The sequence below is a fragment of the Carcharhinus amblyrhynchos genome, chromosome 7 (assembly GCF_965287045.1).
Source record: "Carcharhinus amblyrhynchos chromosome 7, sCarAmb.v2.hapA, whole genome shotgun sequence".
In the NCBI taxonomy this organism is placed as follows: domain Eukaryota; kingdom Metazoa; phylum Chordata; class Chondrichthyes; order Carcharhiniformes; family Carcharhinidae; genus Carcharhinus; species Carcharhinus amblyrhynchos.
The window spans coordinates 68,935,910-68,951,358 of NC_137330.1; the positions used below are offsets into that span (position 1 = coordinate 68,935,910).

The 15,449-nt window shown below is 40.7% G+C and overlaps 1 protein-coding gene across 9 annotated transcripts in view; it reads left to right on the forward strand.

Moving 5' to 3' along the window:
• The first annotated feature begins 4,371 nt into the window (after window positions 1-4,371).
• The window catches only part of fam184ab (family with sequence similarity 184 member Ab), a 214,841-nt gene continuing 203,763 nt past the window's right edge, over window positions 4,372-15,449 (forward strand). For all 9 annotated transcript variants that reach the window (XM_080192543.1, XM_080192542.1, XM_080192545.1 and 6 more), the window contains exon 1: window positions 4,372-4,519. In XM_080192543.1, coding sequence (XP_080048669.1) covers window positions 4,400-4,519 — 120 coding nt within the window. In that variant the 5' untranslated portion in view covers window positions 4,372-4,399. The remainder of the gene's footprint in view (window positions 4,520-15,449) is intronic.

Here is a 15,449-nt window from a genome sequence, read left to right on the forward strand (position 1 = left end):
TACACAGAGGGTGGTGGAGGCCTGGAATGCATTGCCAAGTGAGGTGGTTAAGGCAGTTACATTAGCCACATTTAAGGCTTATCTCGATAGACATATGAACAAATGGGGAATAGAGGAATATAAGTGGTTGGTTGATGTGGTAGATGTGATCAGCACAGGCTTGGAGGGCCAAAGGACCTGTTTAAGTGATGCACTGTTCTTTGTTCTTTTGATAATTGATTAACTAAAACAACATAAATCCTCTCCTGCTCATGACTATAAATAAATTCTCTTAATCCAAAGAATGCTTCATTGCAATAATATTTCTACAGCAACTTTGTATTTACAGAATAGTTCTTTAAAATTATCAGCATGATTAAGCAGCATATAGTAATCATATAAATTAAGTAAATGATAGAAACATGCAAAACAAAGTAAAATAAGGGTGTTGTCAGCAAGAAATTACTTCAAACATCTAATAAACTAAGTGTACACAGTGGAACATTAAGGTAGTGGTTTAAAATTAGATAGTCAGTGTAGAGTTGCGGATTAATATATCATCAGTACCATTTCACGGAACTGTGGTTATCAAGTAAAGGTCATTCAAATTGCTTAGATATAGCTACTGGCAGATGCAATTCTGAATCTGATCAAAGATACAAATCTGAGATTGATCAACTTGAATTAGAGTTGCTGCTTTTGGATTCCCAAGATATGACAGAAATCCGCATCCTACTGCTTCATAGATTTCACAATAGGAATTTTCTCATATTTTCCCTCTTCATGACCACTTTTTTGTCAATTCACATCTCTCATTTTTAAAATGAATCTCAATTGCTGAACAACCTTCAGCCACAGTTCCATAATAGTGTTCTACTGTGAAATTGGGAAGAGCTTTATTTTCTGCCTCCATTGCACATCTCAGACATTTAAAAAATCATAGCCAAGACTTTAAAATGCTGAGGCATGGTGATGTAGATAAAAGCAAGCTGTTCAACTTGATTTGTGAACGCTGAACCAAAGGGCAGGAGCACAAAATTAACAAGCTTCAAGCAAGGTTGGAGATGAGAAACCTTTTCTCATCACAGATTCATGGATATGTGACAAAAGATCCCAGCCAAACATTTTAATTCTATGCAAACTAATTCCTTCAAAAACGAGCTGCAAAATATTTAGGTAGAAATTAAATTGAAGGGATAATTTTCTAACTTCGCACTCAGTCAAGATTAGCATCCGCTAATAACTTCTATACAAAAATCCAATGTGCAATACACACAATTTTCTGCTCATCTGTTGTCTGAAAACTATATGCAGCATGTTCCAAAATTCAATATGTACTCCATGCAAGCAAGATGTACTTCATCCTTAACGGAAGCAGAAGTTGGAAATGCGTCCCTTAAAATATACCTTCATAGACAGAGAAGGTTGCTCCTAGCTTTATTGTTGGTTTTCGGAGCCACTGCCTTCCTGACAAAATCCAGCTCATGTTTCTTCTGGGTATTTTAAGCTCTCATTTATTGAGGCTTTAAAAGGAAATTGCTTTTTGTTTTATGTTATGTTCTTGTGGGAATCCTGAAGGAAGTGAAAGGAAATAACTTCCAAACCATTTTGCCATTTTCAATAATATTCATTCATAGGATGTGGGTGTCACTGGCTAGACCAGCATTTATTTCCCATCCCAAATTATTCTGGAGAAGGTGGTGGTGAGCTGTCTTCTTGAACTGCTGCAGTACAAAATTCTGAGGTCATGTATCAATTGACTCAAGAACAGTTTCTTCCCTGGTGCCATCAGATTTTGAATGGACTTACCTTGCATTAAATTGATCTTTCTCTACACCCTAGCTATGACATAAGAACATAAGAACATAAGAAATAGGAGCAGGAGTAGGCCATCCAGCCCTTCGAGCCTGCCCCGCCATTCAATAAGATCATGGCTGATCTGTTGTGGCTCAGTTCCACTTTCCCGCCCTCTCCCCATAACCCTTAATCCCCTCTCTTATCAAGAACCCATCAACCCGCTTCTTAAAAATATTTAGCGAGGCAGCCTCCACCACTTCAACGGGCAGAGAATTCCAGAGATTCACCACCCTTTGAGTGAAGAAGTTCCTCCTCAACTCCGTTCTAAACCGCCTCCCCTTTATCTTGAGGCTGTGCCCCCTAGTCCTACTGTCTTTTTTGAGCGGGAACGGTAACACTACACTCTGCACTTGTCTGTACAGTGTCCAAGAAACAATATTTTTCACTGTATACTAGTACATGTGCCTTGGGGTCCTTGTGCATGAGTCTCAAAAACCCAGCTTGCAGGTGCAGCAGGTGATCAGGAAGGCGAATGGGATGCTGGCCTTCATAGCGAGGGGGATTGAATATAAAAGTAGGGAGGTCTTGCTGCGGCTGTATAGGGCATTGGTGAGGCCGCAGCTGGAGTACTGTGTGCAGTTTTGGGCGCCGTACTTACGCAAGGATATTTTGGCCTTGGAGGGAGTGCAGAGGAGGTTTACTAGGCTGATGCTGGAGTTGAGGGGGTTGAGCTATGAGGAGAGGCTGAATAAACTAGGCTTGTACTCGTTAGAGTTTAGAAGAATGAGGGGAGATCTCATAGAGACGTATAAGATGATGAATGGGATGGATAGGATTGAGGTGGAGAGACTCTTCCCGCTCAGAAAGGATAATAGGACTAGGGGGCACAGCCTCAAGATAAAGGGGAGGCGGTTTAGAACGGAGTTGAGGAGGAACTTCTTCACTCAAAGGGTGGTGAATCTCTGGAATTCTCTGCCCGTTGAAGTGGTGGAGGCTACCTCGCTAAATATTTTTAAGACGCGGGATGATGGGTTTTTGATAAGAGAGGGGATTAAGGGTTATGGGGAGAGGGCGGGAATGTGGAACTGAGCCACGACAGATCAGCCATGATCTTAGTGAATAGCGGGGCAGGCTCGAAGGGCTAGATGGCCTACTCCTGCTCCTATTTCTTATGTTCTTATAAATCAAAATCAAATCAAAGTACTTATGGTGTAGGTATATCCAAAGTGCTGTTAGTTTGAGGATTTTGACCACATAGTGAAGGAAGGCCAATATATTTCCAAGTCAAGATGGTGAGAGGGCTCAGAGGGGAAATTCCAGGTAGTGTTGCTCCCATTTGTTTGTTGCCTTGTCCTTCCAATTGGTCATGCTCATGGCTTTCTAAGGAACATTTGTAAGTTCCTGCAGTATATCTTGTAAATGGTACACACTGCTGCCACTGTGCATCAGTGGAGGGATTGAGTGTATTTTGTGGATGAGGTGCCATTCAAATCTGACTATTTTATCCTGCATGGTGTCAAGCTTCTTAAATATTGTTGGAACCTGTATTCAACTAGAAAGGTGGACAGTGTTCCATCAATTAATTACTTTTGACTTGTAGACAAATGCAGCAGTAGTAAGATGTTAGAAACAAAATGAGAAGATGAAAGGCATGTTATTTTGCATGTATATTTCCAAGTATTAAATCTGATGAAAGCTATTGTCCATCCATGTTAATATTTTAATCTCCAACATCATGGGTTCTTGAGCAGCAACATTTTAAGTAGCATCTCACAAATGCCTTTGAAATCCAAACACTCTACATCTATTGGTTTTCTCCACATCCAACCTGCTCATTATAACCTCCTCCCATCTCCCCTCCAGAGACATCAACACATTTTCCCACACCTTTCTTCTGATTCATCAACCTCCTCCCTTAAGGTGCATGAAACCCCTCAACCCCCAGTATCAACCCCTTAATGCTTAAACTCATCCAATGCACCAACTCCTCCTCCCCCATTCAGCAATCCCTCTTCTCCCATGCATTAATCCTTCTCCAATGCATCAATTCCTCCCCAAATATAGGAATCCCTCCCCAACTGCATGAAACCCTCTTCCCTCGTGTGTCAATCCCTCCCGAAATGCATCAACTCTTCCCCCAATATTAACCCCACCCCTCATGCACCAATCCATCCTCGCCAAACATCACCCCCTGGGGATGGGAGGTTGTGCGTTCGCGAGGCGGAGCGGAGCAGGAGTCGGAAGTGACGGGAGTGTAAACGGTCGCTGCGCTCCATGGTAACGGCGCGAGCGTGTGTGTGTGTGAGAGAAACAACAACAACAGCGGCTCCGGCTCCGGGCGGCCATGGCGAGGATCCGCAGCCTGTAAACTATGGCCGGCTGCCGCTGGAAGCCGTCCCCGGGAGCTCCGGCTCCGACTCAGCAGCTGCACCGGGCCGCCCAGCTTCCGTTGCCCGGTTAGTGCTTGCTGCCTTTGGCCGGTGAAGCGGCGGCTCCGCCCCCCCACCCCCCCGCCCGGCCCGCCGCTATCCGCGTCCCCAGTGTCGGCGGGCGGCCCATCAGCTCCTGCTCGATCGGTAACCGGGGGGAGGAGGAGGAGGAGGAGGGGGTGAGGAGCGGGAAGATGGCGACTGGAGTCAGCTGGCAGCAACATCAGAGCGGCGCCTCGGCGGCCGGGGCAGCTGCCGAGTACAACCAGGAGCTGCACCTGAAAATGAGCAAGAAGATCGCGCAGCTGACCAAGGTGAGTGAGGGAGAGGGGAAAGCTGCATTGAGAAAGACATCACTGAGCAACACCGCCTGCTCCCACACACGCACTAACGTCGCCCCATTGCATTGGTATGATTGATTTCTAACGCTCGACATGTCCCCAGTTTAAACTCTTCCCCCACCTCTAAGATGACATTTTCATGTTTCACCCTAATGATCCGACACAAAAATGTTGACTTACCAAACGCGTTCGCGCATTGCGCTGTTTTGTTTTTGGTGGAGAGAGCAGAACAGATTACCCACCCGGGGCTTCCCGTTAATTGGGGCATCAATCGCCTATTGACACCATTAACTTCTGACACGAGATTTCATTGACGTCGTTTTGTAACCAGTAGTCAAAGTGAAATCAGAACAGTTTAAAATTGGATTTTTATGTAATAACTTCCAAAAGTAAATGTTTACTTTTGTAATTCGTTTCTACTAGTTGATGGGAAAACTCCGAAGTACTTTCTGAATGTAAACAAATTCTAATCCATTCACGTTTAGCACAATTACAAGGTTCACATCGAGTTAAGCTTTGGATGCAAGTTTTGACTATTTTTACATGTATGAAATCAGTGACATCAATGGTGCATGGAGTAGTGCCTGAAACTGCCGATTTTACATTTTGACTTTATTTTTCAAAAAAATGAACTTAAATTATCTTTCACCAAGGTTTAAACTGTAAACAGAATTGCTATGTCGTCTCAATTGTTGACTAAAATAACAAAATAATGATGCATTAATTGCTTTATGGACTATTGATTGTTTGCTATCGATGTTATACAGTAGAAATTTGAAACATTTGCATTAATGTGGTGTATCTTTAATTTTGTCATAAAAAGCTCTTGGAAAAAGTCTGACTCTGAAAAAGTCTGAACCTGGAAAAGGCTAATCAAAGCTTTTATCCTCAGTGTGACAGAACTGTATTGATGCCAACATTATTTTTCTGAGAAAACAGTACATGAAAATATTTTGTATTTAGATTTAATTTTAAATTATTTTAATTGAAGCCTTTAATACAGAATGTGAAGTTCCTTGAATGGAAGGATAAGCTTTAAAATTGTTTGTTTGTTTTTGAGCTCATCTAATGCTATACATGAAGTAATGTTAGAATATTCCAAGTAGTTTTATAATATTTTCTCTGGAAATAAAATCATTGAATATACTGAAAATTGACAAAGTGGGGTATGCTATTCAATTTGAATGGCTGTTCCTGACTGCTTCTGGTTACTGCTTTATAATCTCCAAGCAAGGAAGTGACTATTATGTGGTTTTAAATGTCAGTGCCATGCTGCCATGAAGTGGATGGAGTTCTAGCATTTTGTTAATCAAAAAGCAAATGTTCAGTCTGCAAACTGAAAGTTTATTTCTGTTTCAGAATGACACAGTCCATCTTTATCTGTTCATTTTAAAAGAAATGTTGCTGTATTCCAAGTGGTAGAGATTGCAAGTTTGGAAGATGCTGTCAAAGAACCCTTAGCAAATCTCTGGAGTGCATTTTGTTTATATGGGATTGTGCACTGGTGATAGGTGAGATGACAGTCAAGTGGTTGCTGAACTGTCCCTTAAGTATAGCATATTTAATTATCTTTTTGGTTTTTAAGTGAACACAGATCAAATATATCTGGCATTTGACGTGCTCATGAAGAAATAAGAATAAAATTGCAACTAAATCAACGGCTACTTATCATGGTTGTGTCATATCACTCTAAAACCTATAAGAAAGCCTGACATTTTACTTTTAAAAGGCAGGTTGACATATGGACAATTAGTTTTGCAAAATGGGCCCCAAGAGGGTCAGTTGACTTCAGGTGTAAAACAGGGACTAATGTCATGTCTGGAAATGCCTCTGGAAAGACATTAAAATGTGAATGACTGTGAAGACCTTCTATTGAAGTAACTGTTTGACTTGCTCGCCCTGTGAAGGCAGAATTACAGATAAAAATATTTCTGAGGCTATTCATGGCCAGAATGTTAATGGGTTACCAAAAACCCAGTCTGACAAATTGTTTGGCCATCAGTGTATTGTGTTGAAATGGAAAACAAGTGATACTGCTGTCACATGACCCTGGCTTGTGATTAGACAAACCCAACAGTACTTCATTTATCCACAAAGATAGGACAAGTCAGGCTGGGAAACAAAGATTCGAGGGAGCCGTGTTTTGCTCAGTACAAGGGAGGACCCTGCACAAAAGTCATCTTGGGCAGAGAAGTGGAATTTATTAATTTTACCAGCACAATTCTTCACCGCAGGGTCTCGACCAAATTCAACTGGAAAACCAGAAGCTTGTTGTTGTTGGGGTGAAACAAAGTGATACCATCACCAAATCTAGCCAGTCTTCACTTTCCTTCAGTGAATCAAGAAGTGTTTCAACTACCATTTTGAGGACTGATTAAAAGTGACATTTTGACACTTTTAAGATACCTAAGTGCATGCTACACCTTTAGAAATTACATGTGTGTGTATATGGTGTGAAATGAGAAATGGTGTATATTGCATTTACATTTCAGGTGTTGTGAAAAACAGATGTTTGTTCTTTCTTTTGATTTTAGGCAGCTTGTTTTGGTGTATATGCTTAAAAGTCACAGCACTCAAGGGGTTAAACCCTCTAAAGTGCATCTTGTTGTGTTTAGCCAAGAGGTGAAAAAACAAGGAATTATGCCACATCATTCTGTTCATAACAAATCAGAGTGTAGGCTTTCCAACTACCACATACATGTGTTGTGTGCATACATACGTGAAAATGTTTGCAGGCTACAACTGTTTGCAAATGGGAGGATATTCTGTGTATGTGTGCTTGGAATATTTCATTCGTATATTCAGTCATTCACTAATTTAAATGTATTTATCCAGCCTCCAGTTCCAAATGATTGAAAATATCTGCCTTGGAAAGTATTTTACAAATTGCTGCACAGCCTGTTTTACTTTTTATAGTTTTTAAGCATGGTTCTTAATTTTTATTTGTCTTATTCAATCTGCTAAGTTAACAATTCAAAATTTAACAATCGAGGAGCTAAACTGTTCAGTCATCATTGATGATGAAATTTCCAAGGGATGAATTGGACAGAATGAGGAGGAGCAATGTTATTTTTATAAGTGATGTGAATTTTCCTTGAGGCAATATGTCAAACACAATAGAGATACAAGTAAATATGGATTGTGCAGTGCCAAACTATAGTTTTCTGATCTTTCATCTTTAATATTTATGTGAAGTACATTGACCTTTTTTCCTAGAATCCCTGGAGTACTGAAGGAGGCTATTTGGCTCAACGAGCCTGCACTGAGAATAAACCTACCCAGGCCCCAAACTGCAACTCCACGTATTTACCCTGCTGATCTACATATCCTTGTCACTAAGTGACAATTTAGCATGGTCAGTTAACCTAAACTGCACGCCTTTTGGACTGTGGGGGGAAACTGGAGTATCTGGAATAAACCCATGCAGACACGGGGAGAAAGTGCAAACTCTACACAGTCACACGGGGCTGGAATTGAACCTGGGTCCCTGGCACTGTGAGGCAGCACTGCTGACCACTGTGCCACTGGGCTGCCCTTTTGTTACTGTTCCAGTCTTACATATCTGCTGTTTTCTTCAGTTTATGATTCCTGTAAAGACTGGTTTTTAGAAATAAATTTAATTTCCCAGCAATTAAAGGGTGAGAGGGGTGATTCTCTCTGGGGTTGTTCGCTGCAGATGGGATTTCTGATGGCCCATTGAATCAGGCGTGAGCGGCACAATGGGATTCTTGCCGGGCATCAAACCTAACGTGAGTCTCCTAGCTCACCCCACCAGTCCCAATCAGGTTCATCTCATTCAGACTAGTAAATAATTATTCACATCTAATTGCCGCATTTGTGGCCAGATGCCCTGGAGTCACGGTATACTCCTGTTCCTGCCCACTGCGAGCAGGGAGGTAAATACCATGCCTTTCTGTCACTGTCGGGCTGCAGGGGGAGGGTTCCCCAAGTGACTTGGGTGGGCTTGGGCGAGGGTGGATCCTGGGATGAGGGTCTTGTTGCTAGATTCTTCCATCTTGCCCTGGGAAATGTGGAGATCACTCTTAACATGTTGATTTCAGGCAACTTTCTGTTAAACATCTTTATTTTTGTTTGTGTTTTGTAAAATCTTTGAATTGGCCTGGTCATTTTAATATGCATGCCACCTGGAAGCCTTCAAAGAAATCCCAGGTGTGACCAGATCCCTTTCAAGTACCCTGGAAAAGAATCTTTTGGTTTCACTAGGGGAATTTCGCTTTCTTTCTTTCTCTCATAAACCCCAGCTGTTCTGGAACCTCTTTGAATTGCTTTCTTTGACGGGCATACTCACTCCTCCTTTCAAGCTTGAGTGAGCTACAATTTCTGCCTGGGCTGTTTGAACTGCTTTGATTGACAAGAGGCTGTCAGTTTCACTTAGTCTATTAGCATTTGTTTATGGACTCGCCTTCCATTCCATTGAGTTATAGAAGGTTATTTGATTGACAGTCCAAAGCACATCAAAGAGGGGATTAGCTGGGTTTGCTTACATATGGAACACTTAGTGCATTTAGCTGCTAAAAACCTTTTGGCTGACAGCTCCAGGGGAGTTCAAAACTTGGGTTGTTCATGTAATCATTTCACATCTTCTTCCCCCTGAAGTACTTCCTCTTTTTGCTCCATCTGTTCAGTCTGGCCCCACTTTTTTAACACTGCAGTTTCCTTTCAAATCTCTGGCCCTGCTGAGAATTCAAAATGTCTTGTTTACATTCAGTTTCATGCTTCAGTACCTTTATCTAGCTTTTTGAATGACAGGTCCAAGCTATTTCACAGCAAACAGTAACTTTGGTTTTGAATCCCTTCACAGTTGATTAAATCTGAAGTGTGTGTTTTTGTGTGTATACATATATAATTTTATATGGAGCATTAAAAGATCAAATCCCAAGTTATTTCCAACCTTCAAGCAGACTCACTTTCCTCTGCCACATTCTTGAATAATGAGGGTATCTGGTTTAGACAGAAAAGTGGATTTGAGGCCACAAGAGGATCTGCCATGGTCTTAGTGAATGGTGGAGCAGATTCAAGGGGCCAAATGATGTACTCCTTCTAATTTGTATGTTTATTAGGGTCAGTCCTGTTCTCTTCCTTTTGAACAGGATCTTGCATTCTGATTAACTGTTAACAAAAATACACTTAACCCCTGCTTTGTTTTCTCTCTGTGTCTCTTACCCTTTTCTGGTTTGGGTTTCTTTCCCCATGATAGGCAGATCATTGCAGTCAAGTCAAAAAGATGTTCATCCAGTCATACAAATGAATGCTGTTGTTAATGAATTTCAGTGCCAGTATAGTATGATGCTAGGTTTGTAGACCATATGTCCCAAAGACTGGTGGATCATATCAAACAGCGTGTCTCCTCCGCTATTCAGAACAGGCAAGGTACCAAACAGCCCTGTGCTTGCAAAACTCAAAACAGTGTCCAGATGTGATTCTGCATTTTGTAAATAATCATCAGTGCACTAAGAATTATGCTGATGATCAATTTAAGATTGTCAGTCAAACTTTTCATCTGGCACATTTATGCGTACTGGAAGCTGCATGTATTAATACACATTCTGTTCTTGGTAGATAGAAAGAACGTGTAACATGTTGTGCCTGTTTCAGCTAAACAAAATGAGTGACAGCCATTCCTCAGAGCAGTGTGTTGACCAATTGGATTCAGGCTGTCTGGTTTAAATTTTGAACAATGTTTGACAGTTAACTATCAGTCACCATCAATTGGTGCATTCTTCATGGCAACGCCTCTACAAATCAGAGTCCATTTGTCAACGAATTAGCACTCTTTACTCAGAGTATAAATTTATTTTCCCTTGCTTAGGTATTCTTCTGAATTGTTCTCATGAATGCAAGATGAAAAAATTCAACAAAATTTCTCTTTTCTCAGCAATACTCAAGTTCGTTTAAATACATTCTAACTGAAAACTACTAAACCTTATTAATTGCTTTACAGTTTCCTCAAAATAAAGGCTTGATTTAATTCCTGCAAAGGCTGTAATTTAAAAAGGTATTTTGTCTCAAAATGTAAAATTATTTTAAGGTTGCTTTGTATCTTGAAAATAATGTTTAGTCACAACGTTGTTTGCTTTTTAAGTAACTAGTGTAGACTTATTTAAATGGGGCAGCAATAAGAAGACCAGGCAGGGTAATAGAAACCCTGCAGTGCAGAAAGAGGCCATTTGGCCCATCAAGTCTGCACTAACCACAATTCTACCCAGGCCCTACCCCCACATATTTACCCACTAATCCCTCTAACCTTCACGTCTCAGGACACTAAGGGGCAATTTTAGCATAGCCAATCAACTTAATGTTATGTTTTTTTTTGTTTTTATTCCAATTCAGAGTCTCAACAAGTTGAGACATTCCCGATCCAAGCTGACAAGACAGGGCTCTCACCACTGATCGGAGTAGGCTTGCTACTCCTCCAAAGCTTGATCTCATTTGCATCTTAGCCAAAAGGCAGAGATGCCGCTTTTAAAAATTGCTTCAAATTAAACTAAAATGTCACCTAATGACTTCAACCAAGCGCAGCATGTCAATACTACACTTAATCTTAGCCAAAAGGCCGAGATTTATTCTGCAGAAAAATGCTAGTGACTGTTTTTGTGAAAGTTGAGATGTTCTTTTATCAACACGTTTTACACTAAATGTAGGCAAATGTTATAACGTTGATTGCTTTGTTCATCAGCATTTTTCATGAGATTAATGTTACAATTATATATACCATGCAGGCTACCTTTTAGATTTTATGGTGGCTGTAAGAAATAGGAGAAGGTTTGTGCCATTTGGTCCATCATGCTTGCTTCATGATTTGATAAGATCATCGTTGATCAGATTGTGGCCTTAACTCCACTTTCTTGACTGTCCCCATCATCCCTAGCCGTCTTGATAATAAAATATAACTTAGCCTTGAATATATTCATTAACTCAGTCACTACTGGTCCCTATGGAAGAGAATTCCAAAAATTAACAACCCTCTGAGAAACAACATTTCTCTCCATCTCCATCTTAAATGGGTGATCCTTTATGTTTTAATTGTGCCCCTTAATTCTGGATTCCCCTATGAGAGGAAATATCCTCCCTGCATCTACTTGTCAAGCTCCTGCAGAATTTTCTATGTTCAGTAAAATCACCCATTATTGTCCTAAACTCTAAGTCTAGACCCAACCTGCTCAGCATTTCCTCCTAAGACAATCTCTTCACCCCAGGAATCTGCTCAAAGAACCTTCCCTGAACTGCTTCCAATGCAATTATGTATCTCCTTAAGTAAGGAGACCAGAATTATACACCGTTCCATAGTCTCAACAATACTTTGTCTAGCTGCAGCAAGACTTCCCTACTGTTATGCTTCACCGTCTGGCAATATAGGCCAACACTCCATTAGTCCTCCTAATTACTTGCTGTATTTGCGTAGTAATTTTTCTATTCATGTTCAAGGGTATACTGTACTCTGAATTGTGGTCCTCTATCCATTTAAATGATATTCTGCTTTTCTATTCTTCCTACTTAAATGGGCCACCTCATATTTACCCATATCATACTCCATCTGCCAAATGTTTGCCCACTCAATTAAACTATCTATTTCCCTTTGCAGGCTTTTTGTATCCTCCTTACAGCTTGATTTTCCACCTACGATCAGCAAATTTGGCTACAGTACAGTCTGTCCCTTGATTCAACATGATGAAAACCAGTCTCCAGGGCTATCTTACCTTGGTATAATACTGAATACTGGTGATTTCTGCATTTAAATAGAGAATTTTATTTTCCATAATCGTTAATTCATCTTGTGTTCGTACATGGATTCAAAGGAAACTGGATTTGGGCTGAACTCGTAGTTGAAATTTGATAATAATTGATTTCACAGCTGTTGCTGTTGTCATTAAATAAAGTCCTCTTAAAAGCTATGTCAACAATTTTTGAGCCAGGATCAAATTTTCAGGAATAACAGGTTTCAATTATAGAACAGTCACAAAAGTTTGTTGCCATCGCATGAGAATAGAAATAGTATTGATTATATAATTGGTCATATTAAAAAAAACTTATTTTGAAACTCTGCCTTTTCAGTCTGACTCAGCTACTCAATAGATATCCCATTTGAATGTGCAATTGATCAGGTGCAAATATTTTATACTTTGGATGACAAATTTTTGGGATTACCTTGAGGTATTCCAACATGGCATTTATTCTTTTGTGATATTGCAGCTGGTAATAAAGATCTTTCATTCAAAATACTTTTATTTACATAACTGACTACTTACAAGGTAATATAAAAATAAGGCACAGCTCCAGCTCCCTTCTTAAGCTTTTCTCACTCTTCTCTCTGTGAGTGATATTATGATGTGGAGATGCCAGCGTTGGACTGGGCTAAACGTAGTAAGAAGTCTCACAACACCGGGTTAAAATCCTATTGGACTTTAACCTGGTGTCGTGAGACTTCTTACAGTGATATCATTATAACATAGCTCCTTGTGCAAATACTCAGTTACTATTATTAGGATAATGTTAAGAGTTAACCCTTTACCTTTTCTCCACCCCATCCTCAAGTCTTAATTCCTACATTATATATTTATTTTCCTACACCACGCCCTCAAGTTTTTTTTAAAGTGATAGTCTTCTTGCCCTAATCGAGTGTGGAGTTCCTTTCTAGGTTATTTTGGAAATGTTCATTCTGAATTAATTTCCTGAAGGTTTTCACTCTGTGTTTCCCACATTAGTTGTTCTGGGGGTGCAATGTTCTCCTATGGATCAGGGTAAGCAGCTCATCCTGCAAAGTTTCCTGTTTATTGAAAACAAAGCACTCTTGTTTCTTAAGAGAAAATGCTAGAAAATCTCAGTAAGTCTAGCAGCATCTGTAAAGAGAGAAAAGAGCTGAAGTTTCAAGTCCAAGTGACCCTTTGTCAAAACTAAAAGCCATAGAAAGTGGGAGATACTTATACTGTAGAGTGAGGGAATGAAAGATGAGTCATAGCCTGTCCCCTTGCTTTTGTGGCTGAGAGGTGCTACTGGCAGTCCATGGAGAGAACAGAAGGTGTGAGTGGCCAAATGGCAGGGAAGCTGAAGTCAGAGGGTAAGCTGTGACAGATGATGTTGTTTGGGGGGAGGGGGTGATGGATGGGAGAGAGGTAAAATTTGAGGAAGAGGGAAGCAAAGTTCTAAAAGGTTTACCCCTTATCCTCAAACTATGACTCTTAATTTTCTGAATGGAGATTTGTGACTAGTGGTGTTCCGCAGGGATCAGTACTGGGATCTCTAAGAAAACATAGCTGGTCTGATTAGCAAGTTTGTGGATGATCGGCAGAATTGTGGATAGTGATGAAGATCGTCAGAGAATACAGATAGACAGGAAAATTGGATGGAGCAATGACAGAATTTAATGATGTGGAGATGCTGGTGTTAGACTGGGGTAAGCAGAGTAAGAAGTCTTTGGAATTTAATCCAGACAAATGCGAGATGTTGCATTTTGGTAGATCCAGTTCAGATGGGAGCGATAAAATAAATGGCAGAACAATCAGGAACGTAGACACACAGAGAGATCTGGGCGTATGGGTCCACAGATCCTGTGGTAGCACAGATGGACAAGGTGGTGAAGAAAGCATATCGCATGCTTGCCTTCATTGGACGGGACGTCGAGTATAAAAGTTGACAAATCATGACACAGTTGAATAAAACGTTGGTTAGGCCACATTTGGAATACTGTGTCCACTTCTGGTCAGTACACTACCAGAAGGATGTGGAGGCTTTGGAGAGGCTGAAGAGTGACCTGTTAGAAGTTTACAAAATTATGAGAGGTATAGATAGGGTGAACAGTTAAAAGCTTTTTCCCAGGGCTGAAATGACAATGACAAGGGGGAAAGGTTCAATGGAGATGTGTGGGGAAATTTTTTAGAGGATGGTGGGGCCTGGAATGCACTGCCAATTGAGCTGGTTGAGGCAGTTACGTTAGCCACATTTTAAGACTTACCTTGATAGGTATATGAACAAATAGGGAATAGAAGGATATTAGTGGTTGGCTTAGATAGGTAAATGTGATCGGTGCAGGCTTGGAGAGCTGAAGGGCCTGTCCCTGCGCTGTACTGTTTTTTGCCCTTTGTTCTTTAGTTCTGGACTGCCCCACCATTGGCACATTCTTTCTGAATCTAACCTTGTTAGAATTTTATACGTTTCTAAGAGATCCTTCTTCTAAATTCTAAATTTAGATTTTCCTAAACCTCAGTGAATATAATCCTAACTGACTTAGTCTCTCCTCATATGACAGACCTGCCATTCCAGGAATCGGCCTGGTAAACCTTCACTGTACTCCCTGTATATAGCAAGGACACCAAAACTGCGCACAATATTTCAGATGTGGCCTCACCAACATCCTATATGATTGTAACAAAACATCCTTGTCTGTATTCTCAGATCCTTTCGTTATGAAGGCCAGCATACCATTTGCCTTTCTACTGCCTGCTGTACCTGCGCGTGCACTTTCAATGACTGATGCACAAGGACCCCAGGGTCTCATTGAGTATTATTCACCTCCCTCAATTTACACCCATTCAAGTGATAACCTTTCTGCCTATTATTGCTACCAAAGCAGATAACCTCACGTTTAACACATTATACTGCATCTGTCATGCGGATACTCACACACACAGCCTGTCCAAATCACAGTGAAGCATCTTGACGTCCTCCGCACAACTCACCCTCCCATCCAACTTTGTATCATCTGCAAACCTGGAGATAATACTGTCAGTTCCCTCTTCCAAACTACTAACATATAATGGGAACAGTTGGGGTCCTAGCACAGATCCCTGCGGAACCTCACTAGTCACTGACTGCCAGTCAGAAAAAGACCCGTTTATGCAGCTTTTTCTTCCTATCTGTCAACCAGTTTTCTATCCATTTCAAAAAT